The following is a 22043-nucleotide window of genomic DNA, read 5'->3' as shown; positions in this document are numbered from 1 at the left end:
ATGCGAAACCCACAACAAAAACAACAACAACAGCCATATCAATCCCTCTTATCGTTATCCTCTGGCCTAGGCTCCGTACTCAACTGATTCCCATTATAAAACTGCTGCGGCTCTCTCGCACGCTGATCAGCCAGCGTCCTCACTCTCATGGTAGTTCCAGTGCCGGTGCCGGCAGAAGGCGGTTGCGGTTGCGGGTGCAGTTGATCGAGGACAGGATCATGCGTAGGTTCCTGAGTAGTAGGTCTACTGCCCACTGTTCTCCCACCACCAGCACCACTACTACTACCAGCACCACCACCCTCTTGTTGCGCCCCAAAGCCCATGACAGAACCAATCGTACTCCCCACCAACCCCACCGTACTCGACAAGAGACCAAACGCCCCACCCACAATCCCCGTCGCAGCCCCCGTTATCCCACCACCACCACCGCCAGAATACGCATCCGTATACCCTTTAACAGGAACCAGCACCAACGTCGCACTAGGCGCTAAATCAATCTCACCCAGCTCGACACTCTCGTCGCCAGCCGAGAGCTCGCGACTCGGCGCTGGAGCGAGGATATGGCGGAAAAAGTACGGGGGCAGTTTATTATTATTATGACCACCACCACCACCGCTGATATTCTCATCGTCTTGAGCCATTTTGCTAAATTCGGCGTCGATCCAAGAGCGGACGGTGGATTGTAGCGTAGCGGTGCGGGGGAATGTGGAGCGGATGGTACGGCCATCGAAGAGGCGGACGTTGAGGGCGACGGTTGCCGAATTCGAGCCTCGAGATGACGAGGATTTTATTGCTGTGGCTGTAGCTGGCGGCGACGACGGCGTTGACGTTGTATGAGAGGTTTGTTGTGTCGCGTTTCTGTTCTTTTCCTTCTCGCGCTCTGCTTTGCGTAACGAGGCTTCTACTTTGCGCGCTGCTTTGTCGGCTTCGATTCGTGCTTTGATTCGGGCGAGTTCTTCGGCGTCTTCTCTCTTCTTCTTTCGTAGCGCGTCGCGGGCTTCCTGTTGCGCTTTGCTCGCGGATGCAGATGGAGCTGTGGGGTTCGGTTCTGGAGCTCTTTGCTTGCCTTTTGCTTTGGTCGACGACGGTGTGGGGGCTGGTACTGGTGCAGAGGGTGTGGGTATCGAGGGTTCGGATGGACCATAAAGATCGTCCTCCGCTTCTGCATTTATTGGGTTATCGCTCGGTTCTGGTGTGCTTGCGTGTGGTAGTGAGGACGGTGCCGCGCTGGAGCCTGGTATCGGATTCGCTCCCAGTACCCGTCTTATCGAATTGATGAAGTCTTCCTTTGTCGCATCGCTCTTAAGTTGGACTTGTAGCTGTCCACTCTGGATGACGACGAAAGTTGGCACACTGGAAATGTCGGAGAAGGCAGCCAGAAAGCCTGCTTCGGTGGAGCCAGCCTCAAGTCGCAGGACGACGGCTTTTTGGGCGAGCAGATTCGATAGCTACATGTTGAATCTTAGCGCATGCCTCGGGCGGGATTCCAAAGAGCTGCGTACCCATCCACTCTTCAGCCACTCTTCTTCCCACTCGTTGCTCGTTGCACCGTCATCTATACAGTTTGTCAGTCGTGTCTCTCTCCACATTCCGACGGAGCACCTCGACGTACCTCGTACAAAGCAGGCAACAAGCTTCTGTTCCTGGATTGCAAGCGTAATTCCGCTCTGCAAGGTGCCTTGGTGGAACATGGCTGTGGGTGGTTGTGCAGGGTGGGTGGGCCGAGTGGTGATTGTTCGCGGGGTGAAGCTTGGGGACGCGTTGGAGCTAGGATGGTGCCTGAAGCTCCATCTCCGCACTACCGCGGGGAATTAATCTACTTCTGCGGGTAGCACCCGAGGCCACATGGGGCACGAGCATCATGGTCAGCTCCCGTTCACGTTGGATGCGCGCTGGGTGTGAGCCTGGGAAAGGGAAAAGATGCAATAAACAGTTCTATCGGTAATGCTAATCCTGTGATTCCTCCACGCCGAAGAAGAGTAATGTCGCAATAAACCAATGCTAGACTCGCCCCATATCCAACCGCACCAAGCCAGAAGATACTGCAGAGCATATGCTATTTCATGTAAATGGTGCGTATGCTGTATGCATCTTCTGCTCGCCTGTGACCTGGGAAGAAGCCACATTCATTCCGCCATTCGTGCTGGCTTCCCATTGATGCCGTCCTCATACCATGTCCCGGAGTAACTCGCATATTCAAGCTTTTGGTCCTTCCTCGATTACACCAAAACTTTGTCTCATATTCAGTCCTCTCTGCTTATAGGATAGTGCACTTCTTCTTGTTCTTCGTCGCCGACTGCTGAGGACGGGGGCTCAGGACAGCGCTGGGTAGTGTTAGCGCAGACATACAATGGGGCTTCTCTCGCCACGTACCGAATCGCTTCATCAAAGACACTCTTCAGGTTGCGCTGTGTGAGCGCAGAGCACTCTAGGTACTTTTGTGCCTTGATCTCCTTTGCGACCATGACGGCCTGCTCGTATTGGATGGGCGCCATCTTCTTCTGCCTCAACGACTCCTTGGTCGCCTCGTCGTCCCTCAGATCGAGTTTTGTGCCGACGAGGATGATGGGCACGCCGGGCGCGTGGTGATCTATCTCGGGGTACCACTGGTCTCGGGTCAGCGCGTGCCAAACACGCTTCCGTGGCTTGTCTTACCTTTGCTTTGACGTTGTCAAACGACGGGGGGCTGACAATGGAGAAGCAGATGAGGAACACGTCCGTCTGGGGGTATGAGAGCGGCCGCAGTCGGTCGTAGTCCTCTTGTCCGGCAGTATCCCACAGTCCCAAGCTTATTGGCTTTCCGTCTACCATGACATTTGCGGAGTAGTTGTCGAAGCTGGGCCTGTTAGCTCAAGCTGGGGGGGACGCGAAGAGGGAAGGGAGACGCACACGGTAGGGATGTACTCTCCCGGGAAGGCGTTTGTCGTGTACGAGATGAGCAGACATGTCTGCGAGGTTAGCAGGTACGGACGCGGCCGTGGGAACGCGGTGTCTTACTTTGCCTACAGCACCGTCGCCAGTCACGACGCACTGGTGGACGGGTTAGCTTCAAAGTCGAGACGAGAGGACTCAGTCGCAGTCGCGCACCTTTAGGGATTGGGTCGCAGGAGCAGCCATGGTGCGATGTGTGTCGTCGGATTAGGGTGGCTTTGGGGGACCCTGTTCGGCTTCAGGATGGGGCTTCGGGGCAGCGTGAAGCGATTCGCCGAATGTTGAGACCCTGCACGGTGATGGAGTCAGACGCAGAACAGAATGCAGTGAGGTGGCGCTGGCGAGGTGAAGGACGCACCGTGGAGACTGCTCAACAACTTCCGGGTAGCTTCTGTGAAGGCGCGGGAGCTATCTGCAGCGTAGGGGGGCGTTTTATCGCTTGGCAGGCGGCGGGTCAAGAAGCGAGCTCGAAAGTTGGATGATATGCAGCATGCGCGAGTCGACACAGCGCGGGCCACTGGGTCTGGCGGGGTCTGAGTCGCGGATTTTAGATGAGTGCAGCGTGGGTGAGGTCGTCGAGATGATGATGATGATGGTGATGGGAAGAGACAGACATCCGTCAGTCAAGTAGCTTCGCTAGCCATCTGCCAGCAGGCGCGTACCGTCTTGAAACCAATTTGCAACACGCTTCTACCACGCCTGATAGGTACGGTGCACGGGTGGAACCATTTGCTGCCGCTCTAACAAGCCTCAAGTCAAGAACCCTCGGGACCAACGATATCTGGTGCCTGTCCGTGTCACGTCGCATAGCCCGGCGCCCCTCTGCGAATCGCGTCTGTCCAGACAGACACTGTAAATGTTTGGCAACCGCGTCTATCGTGCCGTCGCATCATGCAGACGACTAATGATTATTCGCTGCCTTCTAGCGTCGTGATTCGCCTGTAGCTGCATAATTCTGCTCGCCAGTGAGACCGTGCGGCCATGTTATTAGCCGTGCTAACTCCAACAACACGTGAATCCTACTTGATTACTTGATTAACTACACGCTAAATCGGGTATCTTTGTCGCTCTCTTCCAACGTCTTTCGTACCATCAATAGAAAAGGAACAGTCCGTCGCCACCTTGCTTATCTTCCCCAACAAGTTCCTTCCTCAAAAGTAGCTTGATCACAGCCTCGTGCAAGTCTTTCATGTCGAGAATCCCGCGTTTCTTCTGGTCAATGTAGGAAACGTCAATCACGACTCGTTTCAAGTTTGCCGTTGACAGCGCTCCGTCTTCGAGAAGTGCCATCAACCGATCGGGTGTGCCAACTCCATAATCGATTCTGCATCGCAATCAGCATTAACAAGCAGGACCCAAGGCGCACAACTCACTTGGTTTTCTTCAAATGCGCTACCTGATCTGGAAGCTTTAGATGCTTCGCAAACAATTTGGCGACGTTGGGGTTCTTGATACCCTGTTTAGGCAGACCAGACTTGAGGGATCGGCACACATCTGCAGCTCGGATCCCAGAAACGGTGACCACGAGCGTGTGCGGAGCTCCGGGTGGCTTGGTTGGTGTCGGCTCCAATGTACTTGACTGCTTGTTGAGAAAAGCAGATAGATTGTCCGTAGTTCGTGGCTCGGTCCAGCTGGTACCATCTTGCACGGTCCGAGCTATTTGACGTCAGCATTTGCAACACGTCTAGGACAAGCTCAGGCTTACCAGATATGAATTTGTCTTCGAGCTCCACACTGCTCAACTCCTTGCCGTAAAGTCGTGTTCGCGCGTTGACATAGTCGGCAAGAAGCTGACCATCCATGCGCTCAAAAGAGTGATTGACCCCCAACGTCTGATCCAAATCATCTTCGTCAATCTCCTTCGCCTTCTGCTTCTTCTTCTCTTTCCGCTTCGCCTTCTTGGCTGCCTTCTTGCTGTCCTTGCTTGCTTCAGGCTCGGCTTCTCTTTTCCTTTTCTTCGACGAAGCGTCAACGTCAAACTGAGCCTCAATCAGGGGCACGCCTCCTTCTGAATCAGAGTCCGACATGGTGTGACTAGTGTTTTGTGTGAAGGAGAAAGGGCCACATGAGTTCGCGACAAAAAAAGTAGCAGAAAGTTGGAGGTTATCGATAAGCGCTAGCTTAGCTGATTCGCGTTAGTCTGGCTGCATGCTGGGGAAGTTCGCGTCCAGCGACGCGTTTCCCTGACGTCTATCAACACATCCACTGCGCTCTTCGGATGTGTATCTCGTAATGGCCGAGTCTGCGCGCAAAAGGCAGCGTCTCCCCCCAGAGCGTGACCTGCAGCGAACACCCACCAACAATGCGTCTCTCCAACCCACAACCCCGTTCCGCCGCGCCATAAGTTCGGGCCCCACTCCAGGAAGCAGAAGGACGCCAATTGCTCGCACACCAGGAACGGGCGTGACTCCTCGGGGCGGTCCAGCAACCCGTCCTCTGCCGTCGCGAAGGATTGCGCCAACTACCCCTCATGCGATAAGAGCGCTGAGAGAGCGAGCCAATGCGGCGAGGACACCAGGAAACAACCGCAGACGAAGCGGGCGCATACAACGGGAGACCCCGCGGGATATACTGCGCGATCTTAGCAGAGGTATTGTTCTTGATGATGCTATATCTGATATCGCTAACTGTTCATGCAGCGCTTGCTCGTGATACTCGTCCAGTCGAACCCTCTCCACAGGCCCTGCCTCAGCGGACACGCCATTCAGCCCTCGATCTTCCAGACGTTGAGGATGGTCCAAACATGCCCGCGCCCCGGCTTTCCATGCCCCTCGAGAACATGTATGACGACGACGATAGTTTCCACAGTGCCCCGCCGCGGCAGTCTCTACTACCTGACCTACCGGACGATGTGGATGGCGGGACTGTACAATCGCTCGAGTTTGGAAGACGAGCAATCAGCGAGGATCCACGGTTCATGTTTGGGGGAAGGCAGAGCGAGCGGTTTGGGGATCTGAGCGAACTAGGGGCGGTGGAAGAGGAGTTCGAGGTCGACGGTACCTTCATCAACAGACGTGCAGATGGGCTCTTCGACCCCGCCATCGACGACGCCCTGGACGGAGACGAAACAACAATACAAGCATTGACCGGTCGAAGAGACGGACGGGGAAGCGACGTAAATTTGGGCGTGTTTGGCGACGGAGAGGATGACACAGAAGAGCCTACTTTCCGCTTCATGATTCCTGAGCGTATGCGCGTACCAGCTCAAGAAGGCGCACATACAATACAGGATGAGCAGGACGAGGACGAGCAAGAATTAGATGGAGAACCTCTGGGGCTGCCGGCTGACTACGACTCACTCAGCGGCGACGACCAGGACGAGGTCACCGCTGCTCTGAACGGCGAAGATCCGACAGAAACCAATGGCATGCTAGGCTGGGAATCAGATCCGCCTGCAGATGACGACGCCGAACTAGCCGCCTATCGAGAAGAAGCATCAGCCATCGATCGAAGTCTGCAGACCAAGTCACCCGAGCGAGCGGCTGCTGTTGAGCTGAAGGGTGTTCGCAAACCCAAGGAATACATGGTTTCTGAACACGGCATTGGCTTCCCCTCGTTTCCAGCCGCGCCTGTCAAGAAGCTCGCTTTGAGCTTCATGAAGTCGCAGGGAGGCAAGGCTCAGCTTAACAAGGAGACACTTGATGCGCTTGTGCACACGACCAACGACTTCTTTGCGCAGATCAGCATGGATCTCGCAGCGTATGCGCAGCATGGTGGGCGAAAGATGATTGAAGAAAGCGACGTCATCGCGCTCATGAAGAGGTATGTTACACTACACTTCTATACATAACATGCAGATCCATAACATGCATGTTTGGTCGGTCCACTGACTTTTAGACAGGACCCGTAAGACCACCAATAATAGTACATCTTTTTCTCTGGCGCAGAAGATGCTTCCCAGAGAGCTACTTCAGCAGCTGCGTATGGAGCCTCCAGTGAAGCTGAAGGGACAAAAACGGAAACGCCTAAATCCTATCCGTGAGGAAGTTGAAGATGACGACTGAAGAGGCACGACAATGTCTCATGACCAATCGACACTGTGTCGTACCCGCCGTTGGGTCCCCGACATTGGCTTCTTGACAACCATCCAGAACATGACCGAGGTTGCGAAACTGAGCGCATACCTAGGCGGAGTTAGGTGATTGCTTGCAAGAAGAAAGCGAGACGGCGACACTTACCATGTGAAGATGTACTGCGTGTGGTTGTTCCGTAGGTTCACGGTGGGCGCTCTACCAATCGGTACGCCCTTGGGTTCACGTTCATAATTAGTGAGCAAATCAGGCGCTGTGTTATAGTTAGATACCCCCAATTGCATCAATCAAACAGGAAAGAGTACTTACTCATGGTCTCCTCAACCCATACAGCCTGACTCCCACTATACTGCGCCATCTCCTCGACACTAGGGAAAAACCACTTCCCCTTCTCCGGCTCATTCTTCGGCGTAAACATGTTTCCCTTGGGCGGTATCCTCAACAGCCCCTCAATTGTGACCTCGCCCTCAGGCAGCGCCCCATTCTTCTTGCGAAACCACTGCGGCGCAGCCTCCTTCTTAATCCACCCCCTACACGCCAATATCTTGTGCACATTGCCCCTCGCATCCCGCCGTTCCAGCGGCGTAACAACCGTATACCCCTCCTCGCCATTCAACATGCGCGGTCCAATCAACATCTCCTGATCATGTCTCAACACCCCCCTCGCATAGACGCGGCGATAATCAAAATCCTGAATCGCAGCCGGATCGATGCGTAGCGGGAGTTCCAAGGGCGGAAACGTCAATCTATCCTCGAAGCGCGCGACGAGTTCGGTTTTCCAGCCGAGGCGCTGCACCTGCCAGCACCCTAGTATGAAGGCTGTGATGGGGATGATGGCGAGGATAATGAGGCCCGGGCCGTGCTGTTTGCCTACGCGCGCCATCTTTGCCGGCCGGTCGAGGATCGAGACGAAATTCGGGTCTAGGCCGGGACCGCCGCCTACGCTGCGTTTTGGCGGCCCGCTGGGGAAGAGGATGCGTGTGCGCAGGCATTGTGGACGGGTGGTGGGTGATGATGGGCAGCGGCGAGCGGGCGTGGTGCGCAGGAACGACGACGTGGGTTGTGAGTAGTATCGCCGGAAAAGGTTCATGAACGGATTTGGTTTCGACATGGTGGGCGGGCTCGAGGACGGCGTTGGCGTCTTGTCCCTCTGCCCTGCGGAAGTCGGGAATCGTTTTAGTTGTATGTTCGGATATCTGAGCTTCGAGTTGCTAGACCTCGATGCGGTATAGTCCCCGCTTCTTAGCACGAGATGCTCTGGGGTGGTGTCGGACTCTCATTGAACAACTGCCTTTACACCACTACCTTACCACTTCGACGTCTGCGGGGCTGTGGAATCATGGCGGATGTACAGGAGTTACCGATGGATCGAGCGGAAATTGCTGCGAGGCGAGATAAAGACGGTTTGCTTGATCTTTTGGATGCGAAGCTTGAGCACTATCTGCATACGCTGCATGAATATCAAGAGGCCATGCAGCAGCTCTCCAAAGAGCTGTCTTCGGTGAGCGATCCTCCATTTTGTTCTATGGAGAGTTTTGTATTGATAAACAAAGGGTTACATGTCGCTAGCTCAGGCAAACTTCCACAATTCATCTTCTGCCATCCGGTATGGACAGGACTGCTATGACGAACGTATGCAGGCTTTACGAAAGGTGTGAGTATTTTTCTTTCTACTGAGATGCCTTTCCCCCCAAGGGTTATATTCTTTCTGCGCCACAAGTTACACATACCTTAGATACTGTGTTAACACAATCCAGCCACATCGCTGAACATGGAAGTGCCAGAAGTGATCAACCCTACTTCTCCGTCTACTCACCATTCGCCACTACCCAGCACTCTGATCCCGAAAATACTTCAAACTCAACAGAGCAGGAAAACGAAGCTCAAGGATCCGACCTGCCCAAGCCAAAGGAAGATGACGCAAAATCCACTCTTGACCCAAACTCACAATCTTCTCAAAATTCAGAGAAAGCAAAAGGGGAGACCAATTCTACAGAAAAGCCCACAGATCCACTGAGATGGTTTGGTATCCTCGTCCCACCTGCTCTACGCACTGCGCAATCGACATTTGTAAGCGCCGTTGAGGGCCCAATCCCGCAACTTGTTACTATCTTGAGGGACCTACGGACGCAGGAGATCGAGATAGGAAGGATAAGGAAGCAGATCAAGAAGACATAATAATGGGTCGTGCAGCTCCAGAATAACATGGCTGAAGGCCCAAAGCAAGCACTCGTATTTCACGTCTGGAACCCTAATTCCGATTTTTGGGAACTAATGCCAGCACCATATACTTCCAATCTGTAGTTGCACGATCACAAACCTCATCATGTAACACTCCCAGAACGCCGTCCAATGCAACATGTAACCACCCGAATCCCTTCTCCTCCTTCCAACCTTTTTTCAAACATCCTTCATGAGTTCTTCCAACTCATCGTCGTCATCCCAGTTTCCTCCTCTCCTATTGACGACAATCTTCTGCTCGTCCTTCTCCTGCTGCTCTGCTACCGCTCCCAGAATCTCCTTGAGCTGCTCTTCCGTCACCTTTTGTCGTAATTGGCCTGTTCGGGCAAGCATTATGAGGCGGTTTTCGATGTCGGTTGCGCGTGATTCTTTGACGAGGCGGATGCGTCCTAGGCGGTCGGCTGCTTCGGGGAGGAGGATTTGTGAGAGGATGGAAGAGCGTTGGTCGGCTGGTATGTAGGGTTAGTAGCTGGTGGTGGGGGTTGGAGGGGTATGTAGAGAAAGGAGTATGCGCCTGGGGGTACTTCTGAAGACATACCCTCTTGTTGCCTGCGACAATGTCTTAGTAAACAAACTCTAAATTTCCTGCTTTGGTATATTTACTTTCGCGAATCTTGTTCCGAGCCCTCGCCGCCTTGTCCTCCGCCGCCCCCACCTTGTTGCTGTAGCTGCTGCAGGCGCGCGCGTCTGATTTGCTCGAGATCTTCGTCGGACATGTTGTTACTATGGAGAGGCTTCGTGCTCTTTACGCGATATTTTGTTCTGAAAAGTAGGTCTGCGGCGCAAGTACTGGTCGAGGAAAAGTGTGTTTATGCGGGGAAGTTCGGGGGTCTCTGCTGCAAGGGCACGGATCATCTCCATGTTCTCTCTCTTCGCTCACCAGTGTGATGCAAGCATCACTAAATTGTCATGTCTCTTCCCATGCATCAAAGATCTCATAGGATTGCTCTGTTGTCAAAGCTGCAAACGTTTTCTCACAAGAACGTCTTCATGAAGAAGCTTATGCTTCCCAAGTTGGAGCATAGCTTTGTAGCTTCTTGAAGGTATTTGCTGCACCCTATGTTATGCCAATCGTGGCATGTGGCGTCATAGGTATCTCAAGGATGAGTGTTACCCTCAGATTTTGCACGGCATAAGGATGAGCCTTTTCGGATGAAATTGGTTCGCAAACAGAAGCGCTTCTAACGTTGCTTAAGAGCAGCATGAGCCTGTCATACTCAGATATGCATCAAATGTCGAAAGCACCATCTCGCACAAGAACTGAGAACGTGGCTGATATCATTCTCAGGATCCTTAGTCACACTGCTCACAAAGGATGCAACGTGCATAAGAAAAACTTCCAACGGCTTTCGAGGGTTCCGCGACCTGTCCTCATAGCACCCACACCCCAATCGAACCGGAGATCCTGATTCGCCTACGCAGATCAAAGACAGCATGCTTATAGCTGCCGAGGCATTGCTCGCCGGTAAAGCCTTAAAAAAAAACATCTCAATGTTCATCTTTGCGACTTGTCTACTACGTTCCTTCGATTTAAGTCGATTTGACAAAAAGCAGACCCAGCCATCGAAGGTGCGGCTGAACTTCGACCCCGCGTAGTTGCCTAGCGTGCTTCAACTTGCAGCCCTTCATGACTGTCAGTACCACTCCTTTATCTATTCTGACTCATCACACCTTCTCCTGCACTTTGAAATGAGCCGCAATGAAAGGAAATCCTCCACTAAAGAGGTCATTCAAGAAACCCTCCGTCTCGGTATTGGTCATGCTACGAACTCGCTCGAAGCACGAACCGTCCGGCAATTGTTACACGACGTAGGCCGCACCTCAGCTCTAGGGCACGCCTCAGCTCCCATCATATGTCCAGAAGACCACGTTAAACTGCACGAACTATGTAAAGCCTGCAAATTGTTTACCCAGCGTGCAGTAGCGCTGAAGTGGCTTGATGATTCCATCCCCCATTCGAACTGGCCTCCACGGGAGCGTTACAGACTTTGTACTGTAGCTCACTTGCAACGACTGAACGGACGCTGCCATTTCTGTACGACCCTGTACTACTTCGTTGCACGTCTGAAATCATATGGGAGTGACGGTGACCTTGACAACAATTGGCTGTATTTCGATATCCTGCAAGGTCATAAGCCTTGGGAACACGGTTATGTAGAGCTCGTTGCATCATTGTATCCAAGGCATTTGTATGTGAAAAAGCTGGATCTATGTTTGCAGGAAGGTATGTGAGGCTGCGAGCGCAAGCGAAATAAGGCACTGATTCTTGTTCAGATGAAAGGAATACAATTTATCCGGATACCGTCCCACTCCGCTCAAATGACAACACTGAACGTTTGCGACAATGGATCGAAAGTTGCTTGGAAGATCATGGCACATGTCGGGCTACCAATGATGATTCAATCGCATCTGCAACGAAGCCTGACAGGATGCTTGCGATTGACGGCGACAGGGTCAAGCTTGTTTGCAATTGGTCTGAATCAGGCGGTTTCAAGTACCTTGCGTTAAGCCATATGTGGGGTATCGACGCCACACAGCAGCTGCGACTAGTTCTGTCACGGCTCGAAGAGTTCCAGGAAGAGATACCCTGGTTGGAACTCCCTTTCATCTTCAAAGAGGCGATCAGGATGGCTCGGCAGGTTGGCTACAATTATATCTGGATTGACTCGTAAGTCCCACATGAACACACTTTACGTCCCGATATCTGCGCTGACTACTTGACTACATGGCTTAGGCTTTGTATCATACAAGACTCAGTGAGTGACTGGGCAAAGGAAGCTCCTAAGATGGCCCATGTTTACGGGCATGCGGACTGCACCATCGCTTATCTTCTACCCCCACAAGATGTGTTCACCGAACCACGAAGAGACCCAAGAATTTGGTATCCTTGCATTCTTCGTTTTCCCAGTCATGGAAAAAGAGGGATGTATATTTGTCCGGACATGGATGAGGAAATCGTCAGGAGCAATGATGGCTATGGGGACGATGATATCAAATGGCTCTCACCGAACAACTGGCCACTATTTAAGCGAGCCTGGACATTCCAGGAGTATCTCCTTAGTCCTCGCATAGTGTTTGTAGGCCACCAAAATCTCATGTGGGAGTGTTCGGAATCACGCTGTGATGAGATTATTGGGCCACTCAAAGCGTTTCCTGGATCCATAGCCTCAAAAGCTCATTTATCTGCTGTCGGATCGATCACACTTCCAGAAAACACTCTAGCTGCGCAGCTAAAATCCGTTGGAGATTGGGAGCAACTGATCCATGATTACCGCGCACGGGCTTTGACGCAACCTAAGGACCGTATCATGGCTTTTGCCGGGATCGCACAAGCTGCCCACAGCAGCAATCGAATGACCTATATGGCGGGATCCTGGGAGCAGATGTTTCCATTTTCATTCACCTGGAGCGTGTTCTTTCGAAAGCCGAGCAAAACAGAAACAAGAGAGGCGAGCGCAGGCATCGTCCGTGAAGCAGTCACTGACGCAGCGCCTTCTTGGTCATGGTTCTCGGTCCCCATATTCACGCATCACGAATTCGCTTTTCACGTCAACCAGGATCTGCGAATAATGCTAAGTTATTCGGAGAAGAACAAGATTGAACCGATGTATCAAACCACCCTGCTTTCCTCGGGAGACAGATCGCGAGAGGTCCATGCTAAGTCCTTAACGACCGAAGCATTCTGCAGTTTTACAAGGATGACCCTGGATATCCTCATCAAGACATGCATTGTTTTTCTGTGGCACTCTATAGAGCACGATTTGGGGTATAGAACAATCGCACAACAATTCGAGAAGCTTGTGGGGAAGAAGTACGGTACTTTTCAGTACTATCTCGACCGACCTGACGAGCTGCATGATCACTCTGACAAGGTAACTCTCGGGCTTCTCCTCGAACTCCGTACAGGGCATGATTCGGAACTGAGTCGAGGGTATGGGGGGCGCTAATTGGTAGGATTGTTGATGCAGCCAGAGTCCAGCTGTGAAGCCTACAAGCGTATCGGTTTATGGTCTCTGAAGATAGCACCTGATCCAGCAGGCTGGGAGGCCAACACATTTAAAATGGTTTCGATCTTCGACCAACTTGAAGGCGTTCGTTCAGAGCACATCAGGCTGGTCTAATAAAAAGGGTCAGCTTAATGCATTCTGAGCGCAGGTGCTATTCAATAGGCGCAGGTGTGTAATTACATAATCATTAATGTAAATTTGCTTTATGGTATAGCTCGCTGTGCTACCGAAGGTTGCAAGGTTCTCAGATACGACCTTTACGTCTAACTACCCGCTTCTACACTCACGCTCATGTCCACCTTTAGCCAGCCGCGAATTTACTAGTACTCCTCAACTTCTCTCCAAACCTCCACAGCATAAACGGAGCCGGAACACCTAATGCCAGCGCAATAAACCCCAGCACACTATTCCCCCATCCAAAATCCAACTTATTATACATGGCCGGCGCAAACAACGGAAACCCAAATCCAGCCAACGACCTAAGCACCGTCGCCGCCGCAATAGCACTCGCCGCATACCTCGTATAGCTATCCACAAGATACGTCTGAATACACTGAAACCCTATAATGACACCAGCGCAAAAGATAGCAGCACCAATATTCGGCATGATCCAATGGACCTGAGCCTGTGCACTCCAGCCATACCAGAAGAGGCCAATGGGAACGAGCAGCGATGCAGGAATCATGATAGGAACACGGAATTCTGGTTTACCGACGCCGTTGTTGCGCTTCTTTAGGCGGCGGTAGAGAGCGTCGTTGAGCGGAGCGGTGATTTGCGTGCCGAGGAAGAAACCGACGCCCATGGAGATGAAGTTTAGCGAACCGATGCCCGTAGACATGCCGTAGCGCGTGACCCATAAGCTGGGGAAGGTGGAAAGCATGAGGTACATGAGTCCGTACAGGTAAGCCATGTAGCATGCAAGCACCTGGATGATAGGTTGGGTACCGAGGAGCTTGAAGGGTCTCACCATGGCGATTTTGATCGTCGTTGCAAGCGTGCGGTCGGGGCTATCGAATTCTGTGTGTAGTTGTTGGTTGCCGGTCTCTTTGCGTAGCTTGTTTCGCTTCCACTCGAGGAGCTTGGGTGCGTATGTTTCTTGGAGGAAGAAGAAGCCGAAACATTGTACCATTGCGGTGAAGATGGTGGTGGCGTAGAAACACCATCTCCAAGTCGTGTTTTGGGAAATGAAACCACCAGCAATGGGACCAATTGCAGGACCCAGCAATGGGGCTAGAGAATAGATTGAGATGGCTCGGCCACGCTGGTCTGCCAGGAAAACATCGCTAAGAACGCCCTTGGGGGAAAGTCAGATTAAGGTTTCGGCATTGATTGTCGAGGAGTTACTTACACCACCAATAGCCAACGGCGCAGATCCGCCTAGGCCACTGAAGAATCGGAATGCCATGAGTTGACCAGACGTTTGAGCAAATCCACAACCCAAGTTCCAAGCCAAGTAGAATAGGTTAGATAGCTGTAGGACGAGAACGCGGCCGTAGATCTCAGACAAGGGGCCTAAGAATAGCGGTCCAATCGCATATGCTAGGACGAAAATGGACAGGGTGAGTTGAGCTTCGACTTCATTCGTGATACCGAAGTCAGAACTTATGCTGCTCAGAGCGGGCGATATCATGGACGACGATATTGGTGAGACAAGGGTAAAGCAGGAAACAATTAAGGTCGCTGCCCATTTCCGTTTCATAGACCCTGCGCGTTGTTAGATCAATCTATTTGCACCCAGTAGATAAATCTGGCTTACAATTCTTCGGATTACTAGGATCATTTTCTGAATCCCACGTAACCTTGTACTTGTCAGCTGCTGTAAGACCAGCCAATGGTTGTTAGGTGAACATACCAGATTCGGATCTTTGACCGACCGCGTAGACTTCTTCTTTTCCAATGGTGGTGGTGCTTCAACATCATGTTCATATGGAATACCCCCTCGTATCTCTTCGTAAGTCGTCTCTTCCTCGCGAGTGGCATCGTCTTTTGCTTCCTTCTCGTCTACGTCATCGCCACTGTCGTCATCGTCGCTACTGGCCGTGTTTGCATCTCTTCTTTCAGTCTCGGTCTTGTGCAACGAACTGGCATCAGAGTCGACGTGAATTCCTTCTCCATCTTCATGGTGGTATACGGAATGATCATCCGGAAATTGGCTGGACAGAATACGGTGTAGTGGTGCGTTGTCGGATCGCCGTGGTCGGGATCTTGACCGACTTCTGGATGCCCTCTGAGGTCGCGATTGCCTCGAACTCTCCATGTCTATGCGAAGCTAAAATTGTCGTCCGCGAAGGCTAGAGACCGTGTCGTGTTCCGTATAGCAGATTAAGATTAGTGATACGAGAGTTGGAAACCCAAGTATAGTCCAGTAGATATTCCGCGTCTCTCAAGTATAAAGAAAGATTTGGGTGAAGGAATTAGTATAGCTCGGTGCAAAGCCAAGCGATTAAAGTAGTTTTAAAAAGGTCGTGTATACGGCGAACTTCGCTACTAGAACGGAGTGTCGCCTTCGGGTTTAAGCAGCCGTAGAACGAATCTCCGTGGGTCGCGTGCCCCACAACGTAGTTCAGCATCCTCGGTGCGTCGGTGGACATTATCTCCCGGGCCGAAAGGAGAAGCGACTCGATGCGATTAATTATGCGGTGTGTTTTAGCTGTGGCGTTGAAGCTTGTTGATATTTTAACTGCTGACGAGTTGAGATGACGTCAAGGGTTGCTGATTTCCGGCGCTACTGTCGCGTCGAGTAGAGATATATCCGGTGTCGCGACTCCAGCTCCCAGACCGAGCTCCAGAAAATTTCGAGTTCTGCATGTTTCAACATCTGCACTGTCCATCAGCAACGCGATTAATCATCTGGTTAGCCTGAGAGTAGTAACGGCGAGTGGGAAGGTTTTCGCATTCCTTGACTGACTGCATAGCATACATTTCATGGCGTTTTGTGTACAGCTAAGTGCTACTGGAACATTCAGTTGACGACCACCAAAGGGCGAGGCGTCAACTTCGTGCCGTGGCTGAACAGGTTGTCAGGGTCGTACTTATGCTTGAGCTCCTCAAGTCGCTTGACGTTTGCGCCGAAAATCTCGTTCGCCTCAACACCAGCGGAAGCATAGTTGCCGTACTGAGCCACGCCGCCATCCTTTGACCAGTCTGCAGCAGTTACTGAGGCTTTCTTGAGAAGGTTTCGTGAAAATGTACGAATCTCACCGTCGAGTGAGGGCTCGAACCTGTGCGTTCGTTAGAATTGAGCTCCATAAAGCGCTGTACCAACTCACCATTTCATCATCACTGCGACATTGTAGTAATCGCCACGGTTCGAGAACGCCATCTTGTCGTTGGAAACCTCTATGACCTTCTGGTAAGGAACAGCTTCGAAAAGTATCATGCTTTCGTTCATTCGTTCGTGCGAAGCTACAAAAGCGTTGAACTCTGCATGAAGTTGCACAGCGAAGCTTGAGTCTATTGGGAGCTTGAAAGCACCTCCACCGAAAAGCTTGCGCCCGTCAAATCCGGCTCCCTGATTAAGAAGGCTATTCAGCTGTGGGTAAGGTATCATGGCAGTCATGTTGGCTACAGGGCCAAGTTCAAACAGGTCAGCGAAGAAAGCTTTTCCTTCTTCCTCAGTGCCGTTATGGAAGATCTGGCAAAGTACGACAGGTGCATTTGCGGGCGGCGGAGCGGAGAAACCCATGAGCATGGCTTGGTTGCCGTCATTTGTAGTGTGGAACTTGTTCAGGAACTCAACGATCTGCGGTATCTTGTCCGGAAGGAAGACCAAAGGTCCTGCAAAGACAGAATTCTTCTGTGCATAGCCCTGGAACGTGAATGCCGTTGCTACGCCAAAGTTCTGGCCTGCGCCTCGCACAGCCCAATAGAGGTCGGGATTCGAATCTGCTGATGCGACGACTTGCTCACCAGAAGCGAGGACCATGTCAACAGACAAGAGGTTATCTAGGTGATATCAGTTGTGTAAGCTTCGCCGGTTGATTAGATATAGGAGAACATACCAATTGTCAAGCCGTACTTTCCAGTGAGATAACCATAGCCCCCTCCTAGTGTCAAACCTCCTACACCGGTATGGTTAACCGTACCTCCGACAGTCGCAAGACCAAACTTGGCAGCTTCAACATCAACGTCTTCCCATATAGTTCCTCCTTCGGCTTTGATAGTTTTGGCATCCACGTCAACTGTCACCTTGCGCATCTTAGAAAGATCGATGACGATGCCATCCTCGATAGACGCAGCTCCAGAAGTGCTGTGACCTCCTCCTGTAACGAAGGAGTCAATGTGTGCTTTATGCGCGTCTGTTACATGGGCATTCTTACCTCGGACTGTGAACGGGATGCTGTGCTCGCGTATCTGAGCTAAAGTTGCGGAAACGTCATCCGCAGACCGAACTCTGATTACAGCAGCCTTTCCTTGTATAAGTGCAATGCTCCGATATAGACTCGACCTTGCAGGTAGGTGTAATCAGGTAAACTCACAGCTCGTTTGATGCAGTGCTCACTCCACCTTTCGATGCTCTTCTCGTACTCTTCGCCATCACCTGGAAGTAGGACTTCAGCAGTCGTATCCTTTAGCAGCTCTTTGAGCGAAGGATAGTCAAATTTCCCAGATCCTGATACCATTTCGGTGGTTTGGAGGGATAGTCGGCGGAGAATGAATGAGGATAATCCCGATGAAAGCTTGTCTGTTGATTAGAAAATGGACCTGGCGTAACGTGCCGATTGAAAAAGTCCACAGTACCGGATAGGGCACTTATTGATATAATCTTGATGAGTCGTATAGAAATAGCGGGATTATATCGGGCTGGGCACAAGCTGAGTAAAGGTAAGGCTGTTGAGCGTGAGGCGCATGATGATAGCGCATGGTGGGGTACAAGTTATAGGTGGGTCGACCGAGGTCGCATCCAACGGATCGGAAGCATGACAGATGCAAAGTCTCCTCGTCGATGTTGATAAGATTACCGGACGTCGATACGCACAGTGTCCGCATTTTCAAGACATATGCCCATGGCAGATGAAGCATGATCTAGCAATTTCCCTGTGTGCTTAGCGAAGGCTTTCTGGAGCCTGTACTAACGCCAGAGTATGCAGCGAACAAGCTTGGCCGAAGAAGTGTCGGCCTGCGCATGGATAAGTCCCATGGTTTGACATCGAGGTCGGGCGATGTGGGGTATAGAATCAGCTGGCATATGATTGGACGGAAGTGGTGAGGGCAGCAGAGCTTAGCGTGGACCCTGGAGTGAAAGATGCGGCGAACTTTCTCTCCTCCGACGCGAGTGCATTATTCGACAACTTCCAGAGTCGCCGCTCGACCATGCTAAAGACGAGGGGCTTGCAGTCAGTTTGTGCATCATGCCGACTGAATATCGCAATTTCACGAGCGCGTAGCGCAAGATTACCAGCCCAGACACGACCCGCGCCGCGACAACTACCTTTGTTCGCCTCCAAATTTACAACGCCACAGAGAGCATTCTCCACAACACTCGGAACGAGACAGTTAGAGCAATACCATGCGACAAATACGGAAGACGAGCCTCCTTCTGCGACCGAAGCGGTGAATTACGAAGTCAACGCGCGGAGGGCGAGGCAGCAATTCGGTGATACGTTACCGCGCGACCACCTGAGCGAAGAGGAATACACAATATACAAGAGACTGTACGGCCCAGCAATTTTCGTGGATCCTGCCGCAGACATAGAAGAACTTGGTGATATAGCTGAGGAGGAGATTATTGAGCAAGAACGACCCGATGGTTCTACTGTCTTGTTGCGGAAGGGAAAGGATGGCGGGCTTGAAGAGATTGAGCTCGTCGAAGAAGTCGAGGTTGAGGAGGATATGGCTCCTGAAGAAGCTGAGCTGGACAAAGAAACCATGACACCGGAAGAATGGGAAGCGCGCAGAGAGAACGAGGCACAGGCGTATCACGACGAAATCTACGAGCAAAGTCGGCTGCAACAAGAGGAAGCAGAGGCTTGGGAAGATATGGAAGAAGAGCAAGAGGAAGATAATTTCATGCGTGCACATCCACTGACCATCGCCGGTCGCTTCAAGCCATCGCCCTCGACCGTCTTCCTGCCCAAAGAAACTCTCGTCGATCCTACTGCGCTGCTTCTGACACGCGCGAATCACAAACACCTTGCCGAATCTGCGAACCGCATCTTTGGCGGTCGCGGTCTGCCTTACTCGGCCAGTACAAGTCCTGCACGATTGGGCAATGAACAAAAGCCAATTCCACTGGACCCATCGCAATCGGAAATGGGCAACATCGAAGCTGATGTATACATGGCTTCCGTACAGCCAGGCACATACGCAAGCGTAATGAGCGCCATGGTCGAAGTTCGCAGGCGACTGGGAACAGGATGGCTCGAACACATGCTACAGAACAAGAAAGGTGGCACTATACTAGACGCTGGTTCTGGAGGCGTTGGTGTACTTGCCTGGCACGAGATGCTAGAGGCGGAATGGCAACGCATGCACGAAGAATCAGGAAATACGTCGCATGGTGCTACCCCGTTGGGAAAGGCAACTGTTTTGACTGCATCTGATACGCTCCGTCACCGCGCAAGCAAACTGCTGGACAACACTACGTTTATTCCGCGACTACCAGAGACAGTGACAGCGGCCGACGAGGGTAACACGCAGCAACCGCGCAAGTACTATGATGTCATCATCGCACCACACACGCTCTGGCCTATCAGGCAAGATTATCTGCGCAGGGAACAAGTTGAGAAATACTGGTCCCTGTTAAACCCCAAGGGTGGTGTTCTCATTCTCATTGAGAAGGGTCTCCCACGAGGATTTGAAGTCGTAGCCGCCGCCCGCTCATACCTTCTGAACAAGCACATCTCCTCTCCTGGCTCAGAAACTCTCGAGACGCTACTTGAATCTCAGGTCTCAAAACCCGATCAAGACACCAGGTTCACTGAGAAAGAGACGGGAATGATTGTTGCGCCATGCACCAACCACAACTCATGCCCCATGTACCAGTCCACAGGTGTCAGCCAAGGTAGGAAAGACTTTTGTTTCTTCAGCCAGCGCTATATTCGACCTCCGTACCTCCAACGCATCTTGAATGCAAAGGACAAGAACCACGAGGATGTGCAGTTCAGCTACCTGGCTGTCCAGCGTGGACGTGATCAACGCCTTCCACAACACGACGTCCTCGGCAAAGGGTTCGTGCAAGGGGAAGCCTCGACCGCTGCTGCATTTGAGGGACACGAGTGGCGCGCACCGTCGAACCCAGAAATCGAAGAGCCCGTCATGACCTCGACCGCCGACGTGAATCCACTCACCCTACCGCGCCTGGTTCTCCCTGCGCTGAAGCGACGAGGTCACATCATTCTAGACGTCTGCACACCAGCGGGTACGCTTGAGCGCTGGACTGTTCCCCGATCCTTTAGCAAACAAGCCTACCGTGACGCGCGAAAAGTCCGCTGGGGTGACCTCTGGGCCCTCGGCGCAAAAACACGCATTCCACGCAACGTTCGTCTAGGCCGACCTACTGACGAGTTCGACAAGAAGGGCAGGAAGGTCAAGAAGGCAAAGCAAGTCACCATCGAAATCGGTGTTGGCGAGAGAGACGGAAGGACTGTGGAGGAGGGTCCTGCAAAGGTGCTTGGCCAGGGCGGAAGGATGTTGGTTGGCGATCGCGATGGACGCTATACTGCGGATCGCAAGATTCGGGGTAGCAAGGGAAGAAAGGGGAGGAAGAAGAGGGTTGATCATGATGGTTATGACTTGGACGACATGTAAATGGTTTTGTATGAGTATGAGTGGGAGTATATTGTATGATATGGTCGACACCCTATGTTTAGCTGGGCTAACTTTGGAACTAAGTTCCTTTCGTCTCACCTCCCGGGTTGGACATGAGTTCACGCAAAACAAGACAGATAGAAAAAGAAAAGAAAGCACGTTCAAGCTCAGTCATCACAGCAGTCGCTAGAGGAGAACCGCGCAGGCCCGTAATAATAACGCACGAGGACGTTAAAACTTGACATACCCCTTGTCCTTGACAAATGTAGCCAACCAGGGTACATCATCCGATTCCCGCTGCGCCAACGAGGCATAAAACTCTCCATGCGCAGGTCCATCTACACCTTTGACCATGGGCGTACCATCAGGCTCTCGTTGATCCGCGTAGAAAAAACTAAGAATTCCTCGCAATTAGCATTCGATTCAAAGTTCAGATCCCCAAGTCCCACACCCCAAAGAAAAACAAGAGCAAAGGGGAAAACAAAACAAAAAAAACTCACCGATACCCTCGTTCCCGATACGTAGCATCCGCCAGTCCCACCCAATGCGCACTCGCACTCTTCCCCACCCCCAGCGTCAAAAACAACGGAACAGGCATGATGGTCTGATTCAGCGTATTCCCCGTGTAAATAAACGTCTTGTTGCCCCTCTCTCCTTCGCCATCACCACCCAGTTCTCCATCCCACGCTCTCACCGCTTCCATAGCAGCAACATACGGACTCACCGTATTCACATTAAGATCGTTAACAAACTGGTCCTGCGGCACAGATAGTACGTTGCCTTCCACAGGCGGCGGCGTCAGCGCCGATGCATTCCAGATGACGACGCTGGGGGCGGCTCCGTATTCTCGCAGCACGGCAGCGAAGAGACTGGGGATGCAGGAGGGGGAGGAGAAGTCGGCGGCTAGGGAGAGCGTGCCGTTGGTGGGGTTGAGCGCGTTGGTGCCGGAGCGCGAGGCGGTTGCGATGCGGTAGTTTAGTGCGGTGAGGGAGGTGGTTAGGGCTGTGCCTACGTTGGGGCCTGAGCCGAGGATTAGGGCGATGGGGGTGGTGGACATGGCTTTGTGGGGGGGGGGGGGGGGGAA

At 52.2% G+C, this 22043-nt stretch overlaps 11 protein-coding genes across 11 annotated transcripts; 3 read left to right on the top strand and 8 right to left on the bottom strand.

Moving 5' to 3' along the window:
• Positions 1-38: 38 nt before the first annotated feature.
• J4E82_009217 (uncharacterized protein) lies at positions 39-1691 on the bottom strand (the record flags this gene model as incomplete). The annotated part of the gene is made up of 3 exons (XM_051735442.1): positions 39-1448; positions 1503-1555; positions 1613-1691. The coding sequence occupies 3 exons, from the start codon at positions 1689-1691 to the stop codon at positions 39-41; spliced, it is 1542 nt and encodes a 513-aa protein (XP_051584778.1).
• Positions 1692-2257: 566 nt separating this feature from the next.
• Positions 2258-3117, bottom strand: RAC1 (Rho GTPase protein rac1; the record flags this gene model as incomplete). Its single annotated transcript, XM_051735441.1, has 6 exons — positions 2258-2324; positions 2374-2606; positions 2656-2836; positions 2905-2948; positions 2998-3030; positions 3088-3117. The coding sequence occupies 6 exons, from the start codon at positions 3115-3117 to the stop codon at positions 2258-2260; spliced, it is 588 nt and encodes a 195-aa protein (XP_051584777.1).
• Positions 3118-4023: 906 nt separating this feature from the next.
• On the bottom strand, positions 4024-4958 carry J4E82_009215 (uncharacterized protein; the record flags this gene model as incomplete). Its single annotated transcript, XM_051735440.1, has 3 exons — positions 4024-4255; positions 4305-4587; positions 4637-4958. 3 exons carry the CDS (start codon positions 4956-4958, stop codon positions 4024-4026), a joined length of 837 nt encoding a protein of 278 aa, XP_051584776.1.
• Positions 4959-5163: 205 nt separating this feature from the next.
• On the top strand, positions 5164-6935 carry J4E82_009214 (uncharacterized protein; the record flags this gene model as incomplete). The annotated part of the gene is made up of 3 exons (XM_051735439.1): positions 5164-5521; positions 5571-6693; positions 6773-6935. 3 exons carry the CDS (start codon positions 5164-5166, stop codon positions 6933-6935), a joined length of 1644 nt encoding a protein of 547 aa, XP_051584775.1.
• Positions 6936-6952: 17 nt separating this feature from the next.
• On the bottom strand, positions 6953-8073 carry J4E82_009213 (uncharacterized protein; the record flags this gene model as incomplete). Its single annotated transcript, XM_051735438.1, has 3 exons — positions 6953-7055; positions 7110-7215; positions 7272-8073. The coding sequence occupies 3 exons, from the start codon at positions 8071-8073 to the stop codon at positions 6953-6955; spliced, it is 1011 nt and encodes a 336-aa protein (XP_051584774.1).
• A 228-nt stretch (positions 8074-8301) lies between these two features.
• On the top strand, positions 8302-9140 carry J4E82_009212 (uncharacterized protein; the record flags this gene model as incomplete). The annotated part of the gene is made up of 3 exons (XM_051735437.1): positions 8302-8463; positions 8516-8616; positions 8720-9140. The coding sequence occupies 3 exons, from the start codon at positions 8302-8304 to the stop codon at positions 9138-9140; spliced, it is 684 nt and encodes a 227-aa protein (XP_051584773.1).
• A 222-nt stretch (positions 9141-9362) lies between these two features.
• J4E82_009211 (uncharacterized protein) lies at positions 9363-9919 on the bottom strand (the record flags this gene model as incomplete). The annotated part of the gene is made up of 3 exons (XM_051735436.1): positions 9363-9652; positions 9742-9752; positions 9807-9919. 3 exons carry the CDS (start codon positions 9917-9919, stop codon positions 9363-9365), a joined length of 414 nt encoding a protein of 137 aa, XP_051584772.1.
• Positions 9920-13511: 3592 nt separating this feature from the next.
• J4E82_009210 (uncharacterized protein) lies at positions 13512-15467 on the bottom strand (the record flags this gene model as incomplete). Its single annotated transcript, XM_051735435.1, has 5 exons — positions 13512-14504; positions 14559-14914; positions 14967-15009; positions 15063-15325; positions 15461-15467. 5 exons carry the CDS (start codon positions 15465-15467, stop codon positions 13512-13514), a joined length of 1662 nt encoding a protein of 553 aa, XP_051584771.1.
• Positions 15468-16172: 705 nt separating this feature from the next.
• Positions 16173-17832, bottom strand: J4E82_009209 (uncharacterized protein; the record flags this gene model as incomplete). The annotated part of the gene is made up of 5 exons (XM_051735434.1): positions 16173-16431; positions 16480-17155; positions 17212-17472; positions 17530-17617; positions 17689-17832. The coding sequence occupies 5 exons, from the start codon at positions 17830-17832 to the stop codon at positions 16173-16175; spliced, it is 1428 nt and encodes a 475-aa protein (XP_051584770.1).
• A 691-nt stretch (positions 17833-18523) lies between these two features.
• On the top strand, positions 18524-20959 carry J4E82_009208 (uncharacterized protein; the record flags this gene model as incomplete). The annotated part of the gene is made up of 1 exon (XM_051735433.1): positions 18524-20959. The coding sequence occupies one exon, from the start codon at positions 18524-18526 to the stop codon at positions 20957-20959; it is 2436 nt and encodes an 811-aa protein (XP_051584769.1).
• Positions 20960-21190: 231 nt separating this feature from the next.
• Positions 21191-22016, bottom strand: J4E82_009207 (uncharacterized protein; the record flags this gene model as incomplete). Its single annotated transcript, XM_051735432.1, has 2 exons — positions 21191-21353; positions 21460-22016. 2 exons carry the CDS (start codon positions 22014-22016, stop codon positions 21191-21193), a joined length of 720 nt encoding a protein of 239 aa, XP_051584768.1.
• Between the last annotated feature and the right edge of the window lie 27 nt (positions 22017-22043).

Source organism: Alternaria postmessia (assembly GCF_024291825.1).
Source record: "Alternaria postmessia strain BMP 2775 chromosome Unknown scaffold_85, whole genome shotgun sequence".
Lineage (NCBI taxonomy): Eukaryota > Fungi > Ascomycota > Dothideomycetes > Pleosporales > Pleosporaceae > Alternaria > Alternaria postmessia.
This window is presented reverse-complemented; position numbering and strand designations above follow the sequence as displayed.